Genomic DNA, 24,478 nt, shown 5'->3' on the forward strand with positions numbered 1-24,478 from the left:
GTAAGCGACAGGTATAAAGGAGCTACCAAGAGTCACCTGCATCAGCTTCTGCCAGAAGAGGCCAGCTGGACAGCATTCAGTGGACTTTTAAGGATCTGGCCAAGTATGTTGTGGGAATTGTAGCGTCAATGTCCCATGGAGCAACTCAGACATTCTGGACCCTATGGCTGGTGCTGTGGACCACCTTCCTGGATCAAGAAACACTTCTGGAAGAATGTGTAAAAGTGTTACATCGCGAGCGGATGGAACTCTTGACTTTGGCCCGATCCAAAGAGATTATTTTTTAACCCTCTGAGCGCTATTTGCTTCTAACCCTTTGAGCGCTACTACTTTTAATCTTTAAAAATTCATCTCTCTTTTTTCCTACTTTGAGTTTTTGTAACTTTTATGTCATTTTACTCATAAAAATATTTCCTATTTTTAAATATTAGTGTCTGATTTTTGTCATACTTATTTAACCCCTTGAGGGCCATGGACGTAATGGTTATGTCCATGGCTGCGCCTCTCAGGCGCCATGGATGTAACCATTATGTCCATTTACCGGCCTTCGGGGAAAGCGCTAGCGCTCCACCCTTAAGGCCGTCCCCCCACCCACCCATGTCAGGGCTAGAAGGTGAATCACTTCCCATTCCACCTGACCCCCCCCCCCTTGCCTCCCCCAGTGACGTCTGATGACATCAGCATGCAAGAGAGTGCTGACCTCATCAAGGGTCACGTCCCATAGCACTGGAAGCATGCTTCCAGCGCGACTGCGGAAGAGAAATGCTTAGCATCTTCTCTTCCGCTCGGGAGGAGGGGGCCAGCAGAGGCATGAAAGGAAAGGAAAGGCCTTTCCTTTCCTTTCATGTCTCTGCAAGCATTTCTGCTGCCCGATCGCAATGCGATCGGGCAGCAGAAATGGCCACTAGACACCAGGGAATTTTGTTTTTTTTTGTAAATGGACATGAGGGAAGCGGCCCCTTGGGAAGGGCCACTCCCCAGTGGGGCTAGATAATTTTTAGGCCGATCTGCCCACGGAGGGGGGGGGGAGGGGCAGAAAACCCCTAGACACCAGGGATCATTTTATTATTATTTTTTTTCTTTTATGTATGGGGAGAGGCCCCTTAGGAAAGGGTCACTCCCTAGGGGAGCAAATTATTTTTAGGCCATTTCTGCTCCCCCCGAGGGGGCAGAAGCCACTAGACACAAGGGAATTTTTTTAATACTAACGCCCCTTGGGCAAGGGCAAAATATTTTTAGGCCTTTTCTGTCCCCCCTGGAGGCAGATCGGCCTAATATAATTAGGCGGGGAAGAAACCTCTAGACACCAGGGATATATATATATTTTTATTTACTTCATGTTTTTTATGTAGTATGGGGAGCGACCCCGGGGGGCAAAATATTTTTAGGCCATTTCTGCCCCATCGGCCTAATATAATTAGAAAACCCCTAGACACCAGGGATATTTTTTTTATATGTGGGGAGCGACCCCTTAGGCAAGGGTCACTCCCTGGGGGGCAAATTGTATTTAGGCCATTTCTGCCCCCCAGATCGGCCTATTTTTGTTAGGCCAATCTGCCCCCAAGGGGGGCAGAAACCACTAGACACCAGGGATTGGTGTGTGTGTTTTGTTTGGGGGGGCAGTTCCTTGGGCAAGAGTCACTCCCCATGGGGGCACATTACTGTTGGCCACATCTGCCCCCCTTGGGGGCAGATCGGCCTATTTTTGGAAGGCCCATCTGCCCCCAAGGGGGGCAGAAAGCCCAACAAAGACTAGGGAAGCTTTTGTTTTTCAAAATAAGAGGGTGGGGCTATGGCCATACCCCCACCCCAAATAAATAGGGCCAAAGTTGTTATGCCCACCAGTGGGCAGATGGGACAATTAACCCCGATCCCCACTCCGGGGGGGGGGGGGCGGGGGGGGCAGAAGGTCTACCAGAAGTCATGGAATTTAAAAAAAAAAAAAAAATAGTGGGGTGGTGGCTACCAACCAGTATGGGCCTGGTTATGCCCCCACCCCAACTGAAGGGGTAACAGTCTTTAAGCTCTTCCCCGCACACTAACACATCTTATCCCACGGCAAGCAAGAGGACATTTGATTATTTTGGGCTTTGATTTTACATTTGGGCCACGAGAGCTTGGTAACTCTCAAAATCGTCCCACTATGGATGATAAGGGCTGCACTTTTTTGATTTTGGGACGCTGCCATGTAGAAAAATCCACAACACCTAGACACATCTGAAAACTAAACATCTGGCTGATTCCAGGGTGGTGTGCTTCACATGCACCTCACATGATTTTCTTACCCACAATGCCCTGCAAACCTCCAACTTTGCTGGAAATCACACATTTTTCAAATATTTTTGTGATGGAACATTCCGGAATCTGCAGGAATCCACAAAATTCCTACCACCCAACATTGTCTCATCTATACCGATAACAATTCTGCTGCACTTGTCAGCCTACAAATGTTTTTTTTTCAAACTGCCCTTTTGGACCCGCTTTGGTTCCCCCTCAATTTTGACAGGTTTTTGGCTCTTCCCTGTCACAGGCACTTGGCCCACCTACACAAGTGAGGCATAATTTTTTACCGGGAGACAGAGGGGAACGTTGGGTGGTAGGAAATTTGTCCCGGTGCAGTGATCCCACACAGAATTGTGGGAAAAATTTGATTTTCTAGCAAAATTTGAGGTTTGCTGAGGATATAGGGTAAGAAAACATTGGGGGATCCACGCCAGTCACACCTCCCTGGACTCCCTCAGGTGCCTAGTTTTCAGCAATGTCTGGGTTTGGTAGGTTTCCCTAGATGGCTGCTGGGCCCAGGACCAAAAACGCAGGTGCCCCCCCCAAAAACAGGTATTTTTGTATTTGATCATTTTGATGCATCCAGATAGTGTTTTGGGGCATTTCCTTTCACGAGCACTAGGCCTACCCACACAAGTGAGGTGCCATTTTTATCAGGAGACTTGGGGGAATGCTGGGTGGAAGGAAATTTGTGGCTCCTCTCAGATTTCAGAACTTTCTGTCACCGAAATGAGAGGAAAAATAGTTTTTTGGGCCAAATGTTGAGGTTTGCAAAGGTTTCTGGGTAACAGAACCTGATGAGAGCCACACAAGTCATCCCATCTTGGATTCCCCTAGGTGTCTTGTTTTCTAAACTGTGCAGGTTTGGTAGGTTTCCCAAGGTGCCGGCTGAGCTAGAGGCCAAAATCCACAGTAGGCACGTTGCAAAAAACAGCTCTGTTTTCTTTGGGAAAATGTGATGTGTCCACGTTGTGTTTTGGGGCATTTCCTGTCGCGGACGCTAGGCCTACTCACGCAAGTGAGCTACCATTTTTATCCGGATATTAGGGGGAACACAGAATAGTAAAACAAGTGTTATTGCCCCTTGTCTTTCTCTACATTTTTCCTTCCAAATGTAAGACAGTGTGTAAAAAAGACGTCTATTTGAGAAATGCTCTGTAATTCACATGCTAGTATGGGCACCCCGGATTTCAGAGCTGTCCATATAACCACTGCTTCTCATCATCTTATCTTGTTCTCATTTTGGAAATACAAAGGTTTTCTTGGTACCTATTTTTCACTTTTTATATTTCAGCAAATGAATTGCTGCACACCCGGTATAGAATGAAAACCCATTGCAAAGTGCAGCTCATTTATTGGATCTGGGTACCTAGGGTTCTTGATGAACCTACAAGCCCTATATATCCCCACAACCAGAAGAGTCCAGCAGACGTAACAGTATATTGCTTTCAGAAATCTAACATTGCAGGAAAAAGTTACAGAGTAAAACATAGAGAAAAATTGCTGGTTTTTTTAACCTCAATTTCAATATTTCTTTATTTCAGCTGTTATTTTCTGTAGGAAACACTTGTAGGATCTACACAAATTACCCCTTGCTGAATTCAGAAATATGTCTACTTTCCAATAACGTTTGGCTTTCTGGGATCCAGCATTGGTTTCACACCCATTTATGTCACTAACTGAAAGGAGGCTGAAAGCACAAAAAATAGTAAAAATGGGGTATGTCCCAGGAAAATGCCAAAATTGTGTAAAAAATGGGGTTTTCTGATTCAAGTCTGCCTGTTCCTGAAAGCTGGGAAGATGGTGATTTTAGCACTGCAAACTCTCTGTTGATGCCATTTTCAGGGGAAAAAACACAAGCCTTCTTCTGCAGCCCTTTTTTCAAAATGTTTGACAAAAACGAAATTTTCGCTGTATTTTGGCTAATTTCTTGGTCTCCTTCAGGGGAACCCACAAAGTCTGGGTACTGCTAGAATCCCTAGGATGTTGGAAAAAAAGGACTCAAACTTGGCGTGGGTAGCTTATGTGGACAAAAAGTTATGAGGGCCTAAGCGCGAACTGCCCCAAACAGCCAAAAAAAAGGCTTGGCACCTGAGGGGGTTGATGTATGTTTGTTTTTAAATGCTTTGCACACCTGTCTCCCAAGTTAAGCCTGCCTGCTCGTAGCCAGCTACCGTGGTTGAGCAATGGATCAATTTATTGAGACCATGACTAGACCTTATATTGTGATTGTGGCCTTATTACTAGTGGTGGGTAGCTACCAATCCCTACTAATAAACCACCTTCCAACACTGCTGACAATAGCGTCAGATGACAAGTTAAGGTCTGTGGTTCAGCAGTCTCCAAAAAAGATGTTCCACAATGATGGACTTTCTGGGTGGCCAAATTCCTCTCATCACTTCACTTTCTCCATGTACTAGGAAGGACCTGGCATGTTCCTCCTTGCTACATGCTGAGTTTGAGTAAAATAGCAGGACTCCTATTAACAACAGGCATTAGAACCTTGGTGAAGAATGTTATGTGATGAAGGCACATAGAAAAAAGTTGATCATTCTGAAAGGATTACAACACTTGAATAAATACATATGTTTTTTCTTCATGTAACATCCTTTGGTAGGCAGGATTGAAACCTGTTGCAGATACACCAATATTCAACAGTTTTGAAGAAGAGAATGTTCCCTCCACAGAGTTGTTGAGCAGAGGTCACTGACTTCCAGCATGTCTCCAATATTTCCTTTGCAAAACCTCTTGCTGAAAACTGTTTCCTGTCTCTGGAGGATTTTGAGACCATCTGCACTGTACCACAACTCTTTTCTCTAGTGCTGAAAGTCTTGGTAGGATGTCAAGAGACTTCATCACCACACCTGCAGTATCTCCCTGGCCTTTCAACAGCTCATACATTAAGGCTGATTCTATTTTTTGAAATCACACATTCCCCTCTGTGGAAAGTACACTTCATAGGTCTGTGACCCTCCGTATGTATTGTGAAGAGTCTATTGAGCCTCCAATATGATTAGAATTTGTATAGCACAGTCCCTAGGTCCAGACATGCCTCCTCTGTAGACCTATTTGCAGTACCTAATTTGTACCGATAGTTGCAGGTGATGGGCACCAGCGACCATTTTTTGGAAATCAGGACTTGTTTATCTGCATTCGTTTTTTAACTACAGCATGACTGAAAAAGGCACAAAATGTATGACAGAATACGACAGAAAACCAGTATAAAGGGGAAGATCGCAGTAATGAAAGCAAACAAGTGAGTTGAAGAGATGAGGTTTATGGTTATGGAAAAAAAGGCGTATATTATCGACTCAAAACGTGGCATTTGAAATGTATTTTGTTCCTCTGCTTTTGCATTCAGTGTTGGGAATATGCAACAGCTATAAGCAGAGTTACTCATTTATGCCCTATGTGTTAAAAGGTTCACAGGATGCTGTCTGCTCCAATGCACATTATAGGAACACCCTAGCTACTATTTGAGTGGTTCCAATACTTGGTATTTACTAGGATTAGTAACTTTTCCCTACTTTATTAATCTTGCACTTACTGTAATTTAAAATAAAACATTCATGTGTTATTGTTTCCCATGATGTTATTGGGTTAAAAGTCATGTTACCAATTTCTGGGATGTCATCAGGGTCAAAGGGCAATTGGTGTCACTTCTGTCGACCCCATAGGTTTTGAAGAATTGACATCCATGGCCCCTCCTCCATTACTCATTGTGTTCTGAACCTGTTATTCAAATGGGCTTCCAGTACAGATTGCCCCACATCCCATGTTTAAGATGTTCCTCCTACGAAAAGCAACTCATTGCCTTTTATCGCTAACAAAATAGCAACAAAGAAGCCAAATTAAGTAAAAAATGATGCTGGGAATGATACAAAATGCAATATCCACACATATTCTGAACAGTGTTCATTATGATGTTTTCTTAGCTGGCACAATAAGCTGAAATAATTGTCCAGTGTTAAAATAAAAAGACTTCAACACCCATTCTTGCAATAACGTAATACATGGCTTAAGTACTTTTGTTGGGATCGCCTTTAGTGTCTTGGAATGACTTACCACTTAGCCTGCACTAGATCCATCAAACTATGGTGATCCCAGCAATTTGACAAACTCTCTACTATTAGAAGTAGTTTGGAGACATTAACTAGAGCAAATCGTGCCACTTCCTATGTTTCATGTAGAGAAATGATGGGTGGGGTTGTCCTGGCTAAACTTCATATACCATTTCCTAGGAAATACTAGAAGACCGCAATGAATGGACTCATTTTAGTTTGCTCAGACGGTAGGAAATTATAGCTTTACAGTGGATTGTGCTCTCACGTAACTGTCAAGACAAAGCACGGCTTTGCGAAAAATATTTCTTTAAAGCCCTGGCAAGACGTCTAAAATACCATTAAATTGTGTTCATGATGCCAAACAAATTACGCTGCACAGAAAGGATTTACAGCACTGTAACCATAACACACGTGGTTGACAACTGATATAAATGTTAGTTTTCTGTAACACACACAAACCATCTAAGCACAGGTAAATGCAGTTTTGCTTCATGAGTTCAGGGCAGAGGTGAATGAAAACAGCTATGTCCAGTTTATACCGTCACGCTTAAGTGTACAGTACATAATTATTATGTGTGACCACAACTAAAACCCAAAACATTTCCTGGTCATCCTCTTCCAGGGCCAGTTACAAGGCGTTTAAATGCATGTCTGCAAATCCAAGGTGTTATTGCTAGGCCCTCAAACCCTAGAATCAAACCCATCTGGTATATTTCAGAGGGCTTGAAGAACGTAGAAATATTCAGAAACTTGGGAACTAAAGGTCTCATTACATAGTCATTTTACAGCTGCAACGCCTGGGCTTCGCAAAATCTCAGAGTGCAAACACAAATCAAATGGCCATGTGTTAAGGACCAAACCCATTTTGCTATTTATGTGTAAAAACTCATAACAAATCGCTGTATGGAAGCGGGGTGTCTGGAGTGCCCCTTCCACCTTTCGTTAAGGGGTGCAGGAGTAATCCTATTTCAAAAGAAATAAAAAACTACTGACTGCTGAGTTGGATTGTTAACACATTGGTAATCCGGATGGGGTCCCTTAGGACCCCTTCCACTTTGTGAATTTAAAATAAAAAAAGTTTATTAAGAAGGAACAACTCTAAATCAAACTCTCAACTTAAAAAAATAACCTTTCTTTTTAAACCCAGTCCTGTTCTCTTAAGGAAAATGTTCCACATTAAAAGAAAATAGGCTGCATTAAAAAGTTTTCTTTATTAAAATGCAATCACAGTTATGCTGATCTGCTTAACCTAGCAGGCCACCATTCCCGTGATGGCACTGAATTGTTGAGTTTCAATTCGTGACCTACCTCTTAAATATGCTGAGGTAGATCAGATTCCAAAGCACTATGATTCAGAATGACATATTAATATTAAGGTCGGTTCTCAAAATTATTTTCTACTCTGTTCAAAATAACCATATTTTGTGTGGTATTTCCTCAAATGTTTTACTTCACCACAGTATGTTTGTTGGCTTTCAGACTCTGCACACTTTACTCCTGCTAACCTGTGGTATCATGCTTGTGCTCTACTGGCTCTAATTGGTACATTTCATCTACTTATAAGTCCTTACTTAAGTGTACTATATAAACCTAGGGTCTGTAAATTAAATGCTACAAGTGGGCTGCAACACTCATTGTGCCACCCACTAAAGGTGCACTGTAAAACATTTCTCAAACCTGCCACTGCAACCTGTAGTGCAGTTTTAAAACTGCCATTTTGATCTGGTGAAATAAATATTTCGCCAGGCCAAAGACTTCTTTTTTTAATACTTGTAAGTGACTAATTAGATTGGCTCTAAGGGCCCTCAGGCAGGGTGCATGGTATTTAAAAGACAGGACATGTGTTTAAGTTTTACATGTCCTGACTGTGAAAAACTCCTGAAGTCGCTTCCAAGGCCACCTGTCCCATAGGCTAACTCTACTCTGGGATTACCTTGTTACACTTCATAAGTGATAAGTTCCATTTGGGAATAGATAAGTTCTTCTTCCACTCAACCCATTTTTAATCATAAATTTGAATTTAAAGTTACTACTGTGAAAATGCCAAATTTTCTGCATTAACCAAATGTGCCTTTTTACCAGTGTCAACGGTCACTTGACTGTGAATGACTCTTCTTGTGGTATGATGTGCATTCCTTCACGGCAGAAGAAAAATGTGACTTGGGTGTGAGAAAGGTAGTTCCCTTCCATAGCAGGATGGACTAGAGGATTGTACCCAGCCCCTTCCTGAGTTTCAAAGGGTAGGATGAGGGCTGTACAAAGCCCCTTTCTAACTTCAGAACAATGCCTGCCCTGTCACTGGCAAATGTGGCTCACAACTGGGCCTGCCTTTTGTTTTGCCATTCAGGCTGGGGCCAGAAACATGGGATAATGAACCACTAACCAGGACCAATTTAGAGTTGGTGAATGTCCCCCACCCACAGGCTGGCACTGGGCATAAAACTGGGAACTCCAGAACCTCTCATCAGATCATTCTTAGACCTGATACGATTTTGAAGACGGACTGCCCTTCTGTCAGAAGAAGTAAGACTGGACTTGCATGTCTTGAGCCTATGGCCCCGGAAGTGACTTCAAATGTCAGTGGGCTGACTTCCTGCTTGAGCTACAGGGACACAACAAGCTTCCAGATATTTCTCTTTCTTTCAGTTGTCAGACTTCTCTGGGCCTGACCTGGTCCACTCTGCTGGCCTCTGTGAGAGTGATGTCAAGTACCCATTTGCTGAGCGAATGGGAAAGTTATTGTTCTTCTTTTCATGAATGAACACGAAAATATGTTAACACTCCCTCAAAGAATGCAATAGGCATCCGTGTATTTGGTTTACTATTTCCTCTTTTCCTCTGCTAAGATACAGGTATTTCATGCCTTCAGAGATTTAACCTCAGACATCTGGTAAGCACACATCTGGATATGTCTATAAACTTATCATTTTCCAGAGCTTGTCCAAAAACAGTCAGCAACTTTAGCTCAATATTATCCCAGGAGAAAGAAAAAAAATCTACTTTTCTTTTGTTAAAATTTAGCAAATGGCTCATTATATACGACGTCATGAAATAAGCAGATCTTATTCACAACGGGTGTGGGATTTGGCCATGATATGCATACTGTAACTTAGTCCTGAATGTACACTATTCTCCTAGGGTTGCAGACAATGTATTTGTTTAGCACGGATATGAAGAGAAAGTGCAAATTAAACGTTTGATAATCACTTATATTTTTACACATATGTTGATATTCCATATGCGCCATGCAGAGCTGCATGGAAACACAATGATTAAACTATTTTTCCAGTGCTTTCAAAGTTGCCTTACGTCGACACATTGAGGCAAGGTTGCTATGCTCAATACCATCCCAAAATTAATGGTATGCACTATTCTTTACAACTGATCTACTTTGCAGATTATTATTATTATGGTATAAAAATACATATTTAAATTATATACTGTAATTCACTAATTATAGTTATGTCAAGTAACTACAACTCATGCCTCGCAATGCACACTGTTGTTATTAATTATGTAATTTCACATGTTATTTGGGATATTATCAATGCATGCAATCATTGAACATGTCATAAGTGATGTAATATCTGAAGGTACAAACTGCATTGCAAGAGAGTGAGTTACAGTTACTTTAGGACACGAGTTCTAGTTACATGAAATAACTATAACTGGTGAATTTCTGTTGTTTTGTCAGATTTAGAACGTTATGTTTTAACTGATAACTAAGATCTTATTACAATTCTGACTTATATTGTAACTTTAACCTTTGTTTTTTTCAGTTAATTTCTATGTTTTTCTAACACTTAAAAAGATGTCCATCACTGTAGTTTGTATGTGCAGGAGGTTGGCCACAGGGCCTGGCCACGTATGGTGATGACCATGGCGTGCAATTCTCCAGAGGGATGCACTGGGGCTTGCAGAGGACCCACTGAACCCATTTTTTTTTAGATCACCCCAAACCGATTCAAAACGACGCTGAGGTGGATGGGACTTCTCTTTTTTTTTTTTAAGTTCTGTAAATATTTGCTAAATGGCAGATATATATATATATATATATATATATATATATATATATATATATATATATAGGGCCTCATTCTGACCCTGGCGGTCCTAAACCGCCAGGGCCGCGGGCAACGGAAGCACCGCCAACAGGCTGGCGGTGCTTCAGTGCCCATTCTGACCGCAGCGGTAAAGCCGCGGTCAGAAAAGGGGATCCGGCGGTTTCCCGCCGGAATACCCCTGGCAGGGCTGAACCTCCATGGCGGCGCTGCAAGCAGCGCCGCCATGGGGATTCCGACCCCCTTCCCGCCATCCTGTTTGTGGCGGTTTTTACCGCCAGGAACAGGATGGCGGGAACGGGTGTCGTGGGGCCCCCTAACAGGGCCCCAGCATGATTTTCACTGTCTGCATAGCAGACAGTGAAAATCGCGACGGGTGCAACTGCACCCGTCGCACCCCTGCAACACCGCCGGCTCCACTCGGAGCCGGCCTCTGTGTTGCAGGGCCTTTCCCGCTGGGCCGGCGGGTGCTCCTTTGGCGGGTGCCCGCCGGCCCAGCGGGAAAGCCAGAATGGCCTCCGCGATCTTTTGACCGCAGGGGGCCAAATGGTGGTGATCGCATGGCGGGCGGCTACCGCCGCCCGCCGCAGTCAGAATGACTGCCATAGTCTCTTAAAAAAAACAAAGGTTTTAGGGATGTTACAGTTAGGAGACCCCGCCATGCACAGTTTTTCCATCAAAAATGTTACTGCACGCTATGGCTCTACAGGTGTACTTAGTATGATTGTTCCTCTAATATACTCATGCATTATATTCTTTGTTCTAGTCCTTAACGCAAAACAATGTTGGATTCTGTAAACCAATGTGCAATATAAGTCAAATATTTATGTTTTGTAACCTCCTTTCCTCCCCCATTTTTTTATTAGTCTCGCTTTGCGCTGTATTCTTTCTCACAAAAGTTCAATAAAATGTTCAGAACAAAACATTTTTTACTGTAAATAGTACATTGATATTATCAGTGAAGTTATCAAAGATACCATGAGTGCCGAAATTTGTGGGGTAATTAGAAGTGCATGGCGAGGGCAGGAGTTATAGCTACGTTTAAAATGTGAGCCTAACTATAATGTCTCTGTAACCTTTGTTTTTTTTAAGTGGATTTCTATTTTTTTTTTATTCTATTTTCTAACTATAATATCCCTGTAACCTTGGTTTTTTTCAGTGAATTGCTATGGGAAAATAATTTTCATTACTGTACGTTAATTGAACCACCGCCGTGCACAGCTAAAGGCCGTGCGTGGCGGTGGTAGGCCACAGTGACAAATCCCCTATAACCACCCAACCCTAAGAGAGAGAGAGAGAAAGGGAGAGATTGAGAAAGAGTGAGTGATGCAGGTTTTGATGAATGATATACTTAGAATGAGATATTTTAGGACAAATTGAAAAGACAAGTGTACTTGTCAATTAAAACAAACAAAATCTCCTTCCAGTATGAACGTTAACCATTTGAGGTTCAAAACAAGTAAGAAATGGTCAAAGATACACCTGGACTAGAACTGCCAACTTTCAGTGTAAAGGTCTGAGACCTTAACCATTATGCCACAGGTAATTCATTACTCACTCTGTCCAGACATTCCTATGACAGTCAACCCAAAGATTTTGATAGAGAGGGCATGTGATCGTTTCATCACTAGAAAGGGTTAACAGTCAAAACACTAGTAAATAAACAGACACACTTCCATGAGATACTAGGATTTGAACCTTCAACTTTCCGAAGTAATTGCATGGAGAGACCACTGCAATGACCATTCCTCTCTCTCTCTCTTCCATCCCACTATGGGGGAGCCTCAAGGCACCCGCAATCCTAGCCAGGTCCCTGCATCCTGTGGGAGCCGGCACTGCTCCCACATGCAGGGAGCTGCTTTAAAACGCAGCTCCCTGCTTGTGGGAGTAATGTTTTCATCTGTTTCCCTGCATGCATATTAACATGCAGGGAAACAGTTGAAACTTTCTGCAAGTGAGAGAAGTGAAGTGTCAGAGAAAATGGCTATGTCTCGAGAGTGGGCACCTTGAGACATAGCAAGAGCCATTGTAGTATTGTATTGTTGTTATATATTTGTTATATATATTTGTATTATTGGTTTTGTTATTGTTTCTTCTATGTTGTATTTCCACTTGGTATGTTCCTTCTCACCCCCCTGGGCTTGTTCTCTGTGCAGCTGCCTGGAATTCTCTTTGTGTTCTACTTTGGCAGTTGGGACAGAAGCATCCTTGGTACTGGTGTGGTTGGAGTTCTTGTTATCCATGATATTAATCTGGATTAAAGTTCCTGGAAGAATATTCTCTTGGAGTTTGGAGTCTCTAATTACTTATCTTCCTATGGATTATTACTTCAGCCAGCCCTAGAGGGTGGCGGTCCCCAGGACCATCTATGGCTCCTTGGGGGGGGGCTGCGTGCCCCTCCTCTAACGTGTATTGCCCCTCCTGGGCTGCGAGGTACGAAACAGAACCCCCACATTACTTTATTAATGCCCCAACAAGGTGGTGGTCCCTGGGAGTTCGGGGGGCGCGTGGCTCTTTCTTTAATTAAAGCCCCAGGGAGGTGGTGGTCTCTGGGACCTTTGAGGGGGAGTGGACACCCCTGCACTGTATTAAATAAAAGCCCCGGGGAGGTGGTGGTCCCCAGTGCATCAGGGGTCCGAAACTGACCCACCTCATTTTTTTTTTTAATCCCCCTGGGAGGTGGCTGTCCCCAGGTCTGCGGGAGTGGGGGGTAAGGGGGCCAGTGGCCACCCACATCCATTTCACAAATCATCCTGGGGAGGTGGCGGCCCCCGGGGCTGTGAGAGGGCTTAGGTGCCCCCCAAAAACCATTCAGTAAATTGCCCCAGGGGGGTGGCGGTCCCCAGGGCTGTAGGGGGCCCAGGCAAAATGGGTGCCCAGGCAGCCCCCTGGCACTCATTTTGTAAATCGCCCTGTGGAGGTGGCGGTCCCTGGGGCTGTAGGGGAGCCAGAAGGCCTGCATCCAAAATATGAATGCCCCTAGGATATGGTCCAAATGGATCTTGTAAAAAACAAGTGCAGTAGCCCGCGCTTGTTTTTTTTAAAATAAAATTCAGCAAATTCACAACATTGTTGCAGCAGTTTTTTTTTTTTAAAGTGTTTTTAGCCCTGTGGGGGTCCCTCTGGGATCCTAGCACCATAGCTAAGGGGTCAGGGTGACTCTATCCTTGCCCATTGTCTTTATTTTTTAATCTTTGGGGGGACTCAGCTGAAGCTGAGGCTCAAGATGGCTGCCAACACTTGCTGGTGTAAAGTATCGGCAGCTAATCAGAACTGTAGATTTCCCTGCAAAAGCTCGTCATTATTCTTGAAGTTGTCTCGAAGTCGTTGTGGCCAGAGATATACAAATTTATTCTCCCTTTACTACTGAACGGATTTACTCCAAATAACCGAAAGCTTAATCTGCATACCGAAAGCTAGCTTTCTGCCAAATTTGGTGTAATTTCGTCACGTGGTTTGGGCTGTAGTAGTATTCAAAGATCCTTAATATGGGAAATGAAACTCACCCCACTTTCTTTTCTCGGCCCCTGCTTGACGGATCAACAAGAATCACTGGGGCACTTTTTTGGGAAAAATTTGTGTAGATTCATCAAATGGTGCCAAAGATATAGGCAAGTCAAAAAAGCTTTTTCTATGGAAACATGGTCCTAACGATAACTACCTAGTGGCGACTGCCACTAGGTAATATATCTATATCCCTGTCTATATATATATCATCATCAATCATCAATTTCATTTTTAGTTTTCAAATACATAACAAGTATGAATGTGTAAATAAAATGTATTTGTAAACTTGTGAAAATGTATATTAGTAAACTGAAATCGTAGCACAAAATATATTTAGAAAAACTGAAATTCACTAAAAAAACTACAGATACAGGGAAGGTGGAGTTAGAAAATAGCAATAAAAAACATAGAACTTCACTGAAAGAAACAAAGGTCTAAGGGGCGTTATAGTTAGGTTCAGGTTTTACACACACAAAACCATAGAAATTCAGCAGTTATAGTTACCAGAGCTAACTATAACTAACGCTCCTTGCAATGCACTTCTTTGAAGAACAGGGGAAGAGTGTTACCACGACAGAGGGACAAAAATGTGTTGGAAGACAACAGACAATATGGTCATAAAAACTACCTGGTCCTGAGAGAGGACTGAACCCATGTTCAGCCACTACATGGAGGTTCAGAGTCAACAGGCAATGCACTGAGCCGTAGCTCTTCTGCATAAAAATCCATTACTTCAGCCAAAGCAGCTCTGTAAAACCGCAGATACAAAATGAGGGAAAAAAACAAGAAACAACCTGCGTAGAAGATGCATTGAACAATGCTGTAAGAGAAATATGACGAAGACCACAACAGCAACTATTGGTATAGAACAATCGTTGCCCTAAAAATACTGCCAGAAATAAAGAAAACGCCTCTTGGATCGTCTGGAAAGCATATGTACAAAGGAAGAAACAAAAATAATCATCAATGTAACAACAAGAGAAATAAATAATTATATGTATATATATATAATTATATATTTATATAATATAAAATATATTTATAATTATATGTATATATATATATAATTATATATTTCTCTTGTTGTTACATTGATGATTATTTTTGTTTCTTCCTTTGTACATATGCTTTCCAGACGATCCAAGAGGCGTTTTCTTTATTTCTGGCAGTATTTTTAGGGCAACGATTGTTCTATACCAATAGTTGCTGTATATATATATGATAACATTTTGGTCACTGTAAAAAACAAAGGTTACAGGGACATTATAGTTAAGTTGACATTTTACCCATTCAAAACCACAGAAATTCAGCAGTTGTAGATATACTTATAGTTATAACTATGTAAAGAAACTATAACTCATTGCCCAAAGTTACCTTCCGGAACGAGTTATAGTTTCTTCAGATAAGTATAACTGTAAGTGTAAATATAACTGCTGACGTTCTATGGTTTTGAAGGTGTAACACTTCAACCTAACTATAACGTCCCTGTAACAGTTGGTTTTCTCAGTGAATTTCTATTCTACGGTTTTGTAACTCACATGTTAATACTTCTGTCAGGTTGCAGCCAGCCAATCGGGGCCTTATGTTTTCCCTGGATTCTAGGAGGACCAGTGGTAGATTAGAGCTTCCATGGATATGCCAAAAAAAGGGCAATTTGTGTCTCATAAGGGACCCCCTCCATGTATGCTACAGGGTCACAGTACCGGTATTCTGACCCCTTATATGTTTTTTCACTATTCTCCGCCACCCCAGGCAAAGCGAACAACAAAATGATGGCCACAACTTTTCTGTCAGGTTGTGGCCATCCAATCAGGACCTTGCTTTTCCTCCGAATCCGCTGAAGATTCAAGGAGGATCTGAGAAGGATTTGCATCCCTATATGTACAAATTTGGTGGTTTTAATTTAATAAATAGAAAACTACTGAGCAGGTTTGCACAAAAACACAAATAGGTGCTTTGTGGACCAAAAGCTAGCTTTCTGAAAAATATGGTGTAAATCCATCCAGTGGTTTGGGCTGTAGTTGTGTTCAAAATCCCTCTGGAAATTAACATGGGGAAACCGGTTTTGGGACTGAGTACGTGGTATCCATACCGCACCTAATGAGAAACCTACCTGCCTCTCGCCCATCCTGAAGTGTCTGGGCGAGTTTGCTTCAGTTTTCTTTTGGAAATGAAAGTTGCACGCGCTCCACCGAATCCCACAATGCATAGGAAAGGCAACCCAGAATACAAGAAGTGTTGATCGAACGCAGGGCCGAAATGGTTAAGAAAGAAAATACTTCACCCACCAGATTTCAGCCATCTGGACTCCCTGTAAAGAGGAAAGTTGGGGAGGACACTGAGGTCAGAAGAGGCAGTAGCAGCCTGCACCACAAAACCTCTCAGAGTAGGGTGCCAAATAAGACAAGCCAGGTTTCTAAGGTGGGCAGGTGTCTTTGGGCTATGGATCTGCCTACAGGGTCCTCCATAGTCGGTTTAGCTTAGGTCTGCAATAAAATGTCATAGTGACCCATTATATGGGAGCACAAACTCTATTCCTGTCTGACCCTGGTGAAGCACTGCTATCAAGGGGTCAGTGGTGAAATCCACGGAGGGGAGCTGCAATTCTAGGACTACAGCTGCCTCCTTCAGTACCTCTGCGAAGGAGGATTTCACCCCATTGCAAGGCTAGGGGGGGTGGGGGCATGAGGTAGGAGTTCTGAAGCCCGGAGAGGATTCAAGGCCACTAGCCTCACTCAACTCCCTCAACCAACTACCCTCCAGAGGAGGCTGGACAGTCTAATCCACAGGGTTGCTAAACCCTAGCTCCTCTCCCTCACCTCCAAAAGCATGTTCTCCTGAAGCTAAAATGGTGAGGGTATGATGAGAAGGGGAAGGGAAGGTATCCAAGTCTACAGGCCTCACCAGCACCGCACATGACACTATCTGGCATCAGGGTGGCGTTGCTTTGGCATCAGATAGGGTAATCATTTCTGCGTCGACCAGCACCTCTGATGTCAGCTGATGGAACTCCGGTGTTGCAGGTAGGAATGCCAAACGGTTGTGCACCTGAGCCGGAATGGATCCAGAGGGCCTATCTGACGCTGATGGCGAACTTGCTAGCGTGGAATGAGGTAGGACACCTCTGAACTCCTTGGGGCTAGAAAGTGCACCAGAGAAAGGTGGGGACCCAAAGATGGAGTGAAGAGAGTTGTACTAATAACGCATCTGGGCCAGAGTTATCCCGGCCCCAAGGAAAGCTGGGAGGCGTGGGGTGGACTTCTGCGCAGACTCCTCAACCCAGGATTGGGAGTGGGTATCGGAAACACCGGACTTACCTGTCGCAGGCGTATGCCACAACTTGAACCACCGGTGCTTTGCAGTCTGCTCCTTCTAGGGATGATCATGGGAATGACTCCTAGAACTAACTTGCGACCACTTCCTGCGCCACCAAGATCTCCATACGGTGTTCCCGCAATGCCTTCTGACAAAGGCAATGACAGGTGCCATAATCCAATGAGTTGTGGTGTTCCCTGAGGCACCACATGCAAACAGTATGAGGGTTTGTGACCGACATCTGCCTTCCATAGGACTCACAAGGTTGGAAGCCCGAGGACATAGAGAAGAGCACACTGCTCCCTCGACAAAAGAACATTTTTGTTGAGCTAGGCCAAAGAACTGTGTTAACTCCTGATCACGTTGTAGCACAGAAAAGAAAGAACTGACGTCAGCGCTTTGGAGAGGGGACTATACGGACTCTGTTGCCGTCACATTTTCTTGGAGGACGCCTTCTTCTGACGCGCAGAGGTACTGCTGTGAAAAATGTCTGGATCTAGTCTGGCATTTGGGAGAGAATTCTAAGATAAGGAATTTGCGGCTAGGTGTCTCTATCAGATTTAAGACGCAGCGGTGATGTGTCAGCATTGATGGGGAGGCGCCGGTTCCGAGTAGCACAACAACATTGATGTAGATATTCTGGTTAAAGCAGCACTTTATACCCACTTCCACGGGCCCAGGACTGGATTGACACCACTTGGCAGGGGCAAGACTCACAGATGGCAGAGTCCAGGTGCTGTGGCTGGAAAGTTGGAAGTCTTTTGTGTCCCCAAAAGCTATTTTCATTCTTATGGCTGTAGCTGGTCTATCAGAAACCCAAGTGTTCAGATAAGGTACGTCTATTAACTTATGTTTGGGATAAGCTACAAAGATCTTAAACAACTGTTTTTAACATTTCACTCCAATTCATTGGTGGCCAGATTATTAAACAATATTTAGGTATAGTGACTCCTAAAAGGTTACACTTTCCCTGCCTGATCCTCGAGTAGGCTAAATAGCATTGGCAACAGCTTCCCCTTAGTGAGATGTGAAAGCTGCTCACAGAGCGGGAATAAATGCTTAGGCCTTTTGACAGGAAGACCTGGAGTTGAGGATTGTGACTCTCCTCAGTCCAGGAACGACAGCTGGGGAGGGTCCAGGATATCATTAACTAAAAAGGGGCCAGGATGACGCCTTTCTAGTCACAGTTAAGTGTAAAGAGAGACCTGAAAAAGGGAAGCCTTTTATTCTTTAGGAGATCGGTCCCCAGCTTAGCACTGGGCTTGGGGAGGGGGAGCTGGTCCCAAAACCAGTTTGGTGTAGCTGAAGAGACAGAGACTGCTCATTTCCTAAAGCACACCTTTTGCTGGCATACAGGATCCCTTCAAGGACAGAAAGACTCTGCTATGTTGGATTTCCATTAGAATAATGCACTGTGGAACAGTATGCAATAAGGCAAACAGGATGTGGTACAAGAGTGGAAAGGGCTGCCCATGGGAACTTTCCTTCGCATTGGTTATGGAGTGTCTTGTAGTTAACCCCAGCCACTGGCTAGTGATTTCTACAAAAGTAGTACATCCCCCGCAGCTCAGCAAAACACTCTCTGGACATGCAGAAGAACAGAAGAGGTCTGGACCTGTTGTGTGAGACATGTGTTGAAACCTGAAGGGCTGGACATGCTCCCTCCTTCTACCCAGGACTAGAAAGTGGACTCCATGAGTCAGCTGGCTGATCTCTTGTGTGGCTAAATGACAAAACAAACTGCAAGAGGCCTTTTCCATGATGTGCCCAGTTGACCATTAGCAACTGGACCTTAACTGGCCTCTGCTGAAGAGAGTCCTGGGAGACTTAGAAGTTAGTGCTCAAGAAACTCTTAAACATTTTGACACAGAAAATGTTTGGACTTCCAAGACCTCTGGAGCGTCACCAGGACCTCATTGCAAAAGACTACAATTTCAAAGGGACTTTGTCAGATAAATCTTCGAGTTTGCCCCACTGTAGTATTTTGAGCTAAATATGAGCTGTAAGCCTGAAGGCAGAAATCTTAACCAGGCAAAGGCAGGAAAAGTGTCCATCTGACACATGGACTTCATGGGCAGTGAATCTTACATTCCTCCCACGTGGACGTTTTTGCCACCAAAACCAATGATTTCAGCAGGACCTCATCCAGTGGCTATGTGAATTCAAGATGACTTTGCTGGATACAGCCTGCAACCTTGTACCTCAGGAGGCATTTTGACTTCTACTTCAAAGACTAAATAGGAAGTGCCATCTTTGACCAGGATGACCCACTTGCCATATCAGACCCACGCTCCATTGCGGTCATCCTGAAATCTCACCTAACTCCTAGCAACCCCTGGATAGTGGCTTCTGATTGATGGTATATTTTTTCTTGGCACCTTTTGCCTTACATATTTAAAAATGATGGGCCACATGTAGGAAACTCCGAGATTGCGACTCGGAAATTGCGAGTCTCTCCGACTCGCAATTTCCGAGTCGCAATCCCGGATGCAGAACGGTGTCTCAGACACCGTCTGCGACTCGCTATGGGGTCGCAAAGACCCACCTCATCAATATTCATGAGGTGGGTCGCATTTTGCGACCCCGTAGCGAGTCCCTGCACTCACAGGGATGGTGGCCTGCTGAAGTCAGCAGATCTCCATGTCTGTGACTGCTTTTTAAATAAAGCAGTTTTTTTTTTTTCATTTTGCATCCCGTTTTCCTTAAGGAAAACGAGTTGCAAAATGAAAAAAATACCGAAACCATTTGGTTTCGTTTTTTCAGAGTAGGCAGTGGTCCATAGGACCACTGCCTGCTCTGAAAAAATATTTTTGTCGACATTCACAAAGGGGAAGGGGTCCCCGGGGACCACTTCCCTTTTGCGAATGAGTTACCACCAGTGTGACACTGGTGGTAACTGCGAGTTGCTTTGCGACCGCATTCGCGGTCACAAAGCAATTCTGAATTGCGATGCGAGTCGCAAATAGGAAGGGAACACCCCTTCCTATTTGCGAGTCGCATTCCCAAATTGCGAGTCGGTACCGACTCGCAATTTGGGAATGAGCATCGCGTTAGGCTGTTTGCATGGCGCAAACTGCGATTTTCGCAGTTTGCACCATGCAAACGGCTACCTACATCTGGCCCTAAATCTCCAGTGTGTCCCTTATTGGATTTTTATGGTGTTTGTGTCATTTAACTCATTACATGTTTTCCTATTTATCTAAATTGGTTCCACTGCTAAATGTTTCACACAGTATCCTACGTTAAGCCTGCCTGCTCTGTGCCCTAGCTACCAGTGGGATAAGCCCAAGTTTAAATTATTGAAACTCTGTATTGTCTTAACAGGTTGGTTGATTTATTTCTTGTAGTAAACTCACATCCACTCCAATTAATAACCCACTTCCTGACAAGTGCTTCAAATTTTTGTGTCTAGTCATCTTAAACTGCAATGCTCACTGTGTGGTTAGGTGTGCAGGTTGAATATCCCAAAGTACACATAAATGTAAAAATATTTTTAAAGTTGATAATTGTTGGCCTTCTCCTTTTTCTCTATCCACTAAACTCAAGCAAGAACATAGTGACAGTACAAGAATTGAGACAGACGGAGTCTTTAAATCAGTTTAGTTCTTACCATGGGCCATGCGATGAAACCAATAGTATCCAAAGTCGACCCCAATAAAAGTCAACCACCATGTCCACGGTGAGTCCCACGGCAACTCACAGAGTCTGTAGTTATTCCAGAAGTAGATGTAAGTACTCAGCTCAATACCCCTGAAGAGCACACTGAAAAACAAAAGCACAAACTGTATTAACTTTAAATGTATATGCATATTTGCATGTTTGTTTTCGTCAATTACATTGGAACCTGCATACAGGTTTGTTACAAAAGAGCTAGCCAGGATAATTCCATAAAATGTCTCATTTGAACACAAACCTTTTTAGCTATTTCTTTTGTAATTACAGCAAGCTGTCTAAGGCTCTTGATGCAAACAGGTTTGCTTCTTTAATTCAAAGTATAACTTGCTTACAAATATGGAGTAATATCACATAGCGCCAGCCTAAGGATATTACAGTGTTGCTTATAGTTCCCTTAAAAAATTTAGATGCATGGTTCCAGACACATGAACAGTAATCAGTATGTTATCACTGTGTAGCTGCTTCTAATGATTTACCTGAATTAACAAGGGGAACCAAAATGGTGTTTCATTATAGGGAATTGAGTTTTTTATTATTAAGGGAAATCTGTTGCTGGAGAGCTGCAGGCCAATTCCTTAAGGCAAGAACATTACCCTTTAAAGACAATGAAAGGTAAAATGGTGCTTCATCGCCATGTGAATGAATGAGAACACCAGCAAACTCTAAATGGCGTATCATCCGAGCAGAAGTGAACTTTGAGACACAGCGAGATACATGAGTAATGGGTTTGGTCTGAAGATGCCATGTGTAAACAATGTGTGTGACCTCAAAGGAAGGGTCAGAAACAACGGATAACCTTGATAGTGATACTAATATGAGAGGATGAAGTAGAAAGTATTTGCTTCTGATTATTAGAATGGTAAGACACTAAAGTATTCAAGAGGAGAAAAGACAGATTTAGATTTTTCTCTATATGAAACAAAATTACATCAAACTTCATGAAACAATTTGGGCAATTATGTGTGTGCCTATATATATATATATATATATATATATATATATATATATATATATATATATATACATATACTCATAAGAAAATAACAGGGTAATTAAGTTTCTATGGATTTAAAAGGACGTTCACATCGGAAAATGAGTACAACTAACACAGTATGGCCCGCATTACAACCCTGGCGGTCAAAGACCAGCAGGGCTGTTTTGTCGACTGCACCGCCAACAGGCTGGCGGTGCAATCTTGGGTATTACGACTGCGGCGGAAGCGCTGCGGTCGCACCAACGGGACCGGCGGTTTTCAGCCACAGTGGTCCTGGCGGATTTAATCCTCCAGGGCAGCGCTGCTTGCAATGCTGTCCAGGGGATTACGAGTCCTCCTCCCGCCAGCCTTTTCATGGCGGTAGGAACCGCCATGAATAGGCTGGCGGAAAGGGGAGTCGCGGGCCCCTGGGGGCTCCTGCACTGCCTTTGGCATGGGCAGTGCAGGGGCCCCCTGGCACAGCCCAATGGAGCTTTTCACTGTCTGCATAGCAGACAGTGAAAAGCGCGATGGGTGCAACTGCACCCGTCGCACCGCCGCAACACTGCCGGCTCCATTTGGAGCCGGCTCCCGTGTTGCGCCCGACATCCCCGCTGGGTCGGCGGGCGGGAACACGGTTTCCACCCGCCAGCCCAGCGGGGATGTCGTAATGGTCACCACGGGAGAGCGCCCGCATTGGCGGCCGCACAGCGGTTACAACTTGGCGGGCAGCGGTTGCCGCCCGCCAATGTTGTAATGAGGCCCTATGTCTGTAGGGTTTCTCAATGCAACCACAACAGAACTTAACAAATCTTCTCCAAATTCCTTGCAACTAACCAGCAAAAGTGAACCACTGAATGGTATCCAAGAACCAAAAATAAATAAGGATGGCAAAGTTCTGATTATAAAACAAACATCCATTCGTAATGGCTTTGCCACTACTATTGAAACTAGCTTTTCAAAGTCAATTCCAATCCAAAATAACCACTATCTTAATGGTTGCTGTCACAGTATGAAATGTTTGGTGGACAGGTGCTGTCATTTCTGATCGATGTTCACCAAAAGTTACTAAATTTATTGTTTTTCAAAAATAATTTTCAAAAGTGAGAATGTCTTATCAAAAATATAATAACTAATGGCCCCCATGCCCAGGAATTTTTTTTACTCAGTGTGGGGTGCCAGAATTTTGTTTTTTTTGTCTCCCATCACCTGGTTTTATCTGCAGGTGACAGACAGAAAAAAGGAGATATCACACTGTTCACCCTATTAAGGTACCCTTTAAAATGCCCTTGAGCTGATGGCCCCTACATTGTCAGGCTACTAAAACATGTCTTCCATTGACAGTACAAACAGGAGCTCTGTTGATGGGAAGCTGGTGGTTCTCTCAATCTTAAATAGTGAAGGAAACCACTGATTTGGTGGACAGGGTACTCTGGCACATTTGTGATGGAGTACCCTCTTCAGCAAATACCAAATCGGGAATCTAATTTTCTAACAAAGGTTCAGGGCAATGGTGTAATGAAAATGTCGCCTTCCTTCTTTCTAGTGTTTGCCATATTTTACAACCTACAATAGTGACTATAAAGGCGTGTATTGTACCTGTAACTTACCACTACACCTGTCATTATTTTGAACCTCTGCTGTGTTGTAGCCTCTCAATGGATTCCCATAAGGAGTACAGGCCTTGAGAAATCTTACAAATGTTACCAGACCTTCAGATCTAGTGAACTGCATAATCGACTCAACCTAATTGCAATGCACTCGGCCACTGAACTAGTCTCAAGTTTTATTCAGAATGTCCACCAGTGCTGATTAACAGTTATCTTTTTTAAAATAAATCAAAACCTTGTTACTTCTAAGTAGTATAACATCACTTTCAGCTCAAACACAGTGGCTCATTAGTCAGGACGGAAGGCTGCCAAAGACTAAACCCCCGTTCAATGCAGATCAGAGTGGGCTGAATAGTAGTCAGCATTAACTTTACTTAGACATGCAACCTGCCCAGGCCGGGTGGTGGAGGACAGTCTTGTATGCAGTCAAAGCTAGTATCTCGAAAACCACCTCTACCATGACTGGTTTCAGGAAGGGGGCCTCTCAGGCCGGATTCCCACTGACTAAGTGTTCCCATGGCATCCAGATCAAAGGATGTCAGTGGGAATTATGCCTGGTGGCATAGCTAAATCCTGAAAATAGTGCGACATGACCATGGAGAGAAAAGTGACTCCTGCCATGAGTATGCACAAGCGAGAATTTTACAGCCAATGGCGGGCTAGGGCTGCCTTCAAAAGTCCCAATTATGTGATAGGTGGGGAGAGAGGGGCTAGTGGATAAGAACCCACTAGAGCAGTGTTCTTACTCCCGCCCCTCACCAATTTTAAACAGTCTTGTGTATCCTTAGAGTTAGGCGAGCCAACTAGTTAACAGGGAGAGTAGAGTCAAATGTCAGCTTTGGCTCTTAAAGCATGTGAACGAGCTAAGTTCTGAACATATTTGGCTTGTAAATAAAGCAAATATCAATATGTGGCAGTATGATAAGGTGTCATCAAAATTCAAGAAAGTGTATTTCTTTGACACATTGAAGCCTTTGACCTTAATACATC

The 24,478-nt window shown here is 43.5% G+C and overlaps 1 protein-coding gene across 1 annotated transcript in view; it reads right to left on the reverse strand.

Moving 5' to 3' along the window:
- AGMO (alkylglycerol monooxygenase) overlaps positions 1 to 24,478 on the reverse strand; it is a 679,770-nt gene that overhangs the window by 484,931 nt on the left and 170,361 nt on the right. The window contains exon 4 of the mRNA XM_069211800.1: positions 20,841 to 20,992. Coding sequence (XP_069067901.1) covers positions 20,841 to 20,992 — 152 coding nt within the window. The remainder of the gene's footprint in view (positions 1 to 20,840; positions 20,993 to 24,478) is intronic.

Source organism: Pleurodeles waltl, chromosome 10 (genome assembly GCF_031143425.1).
Source record: "Pleurodeles waltl isolate 20211129_DDA chromosome 10, aPleWal1.hap1.20221129, whole genome shotgun sequence".
NCBI classification, from domain to species: domain Eukaryota; kingdom Metazoa; phylum Chordata; class Amphibia; order Caudata; family Salamandridae; genus Pleurodeles; species Pleurodeles waltl.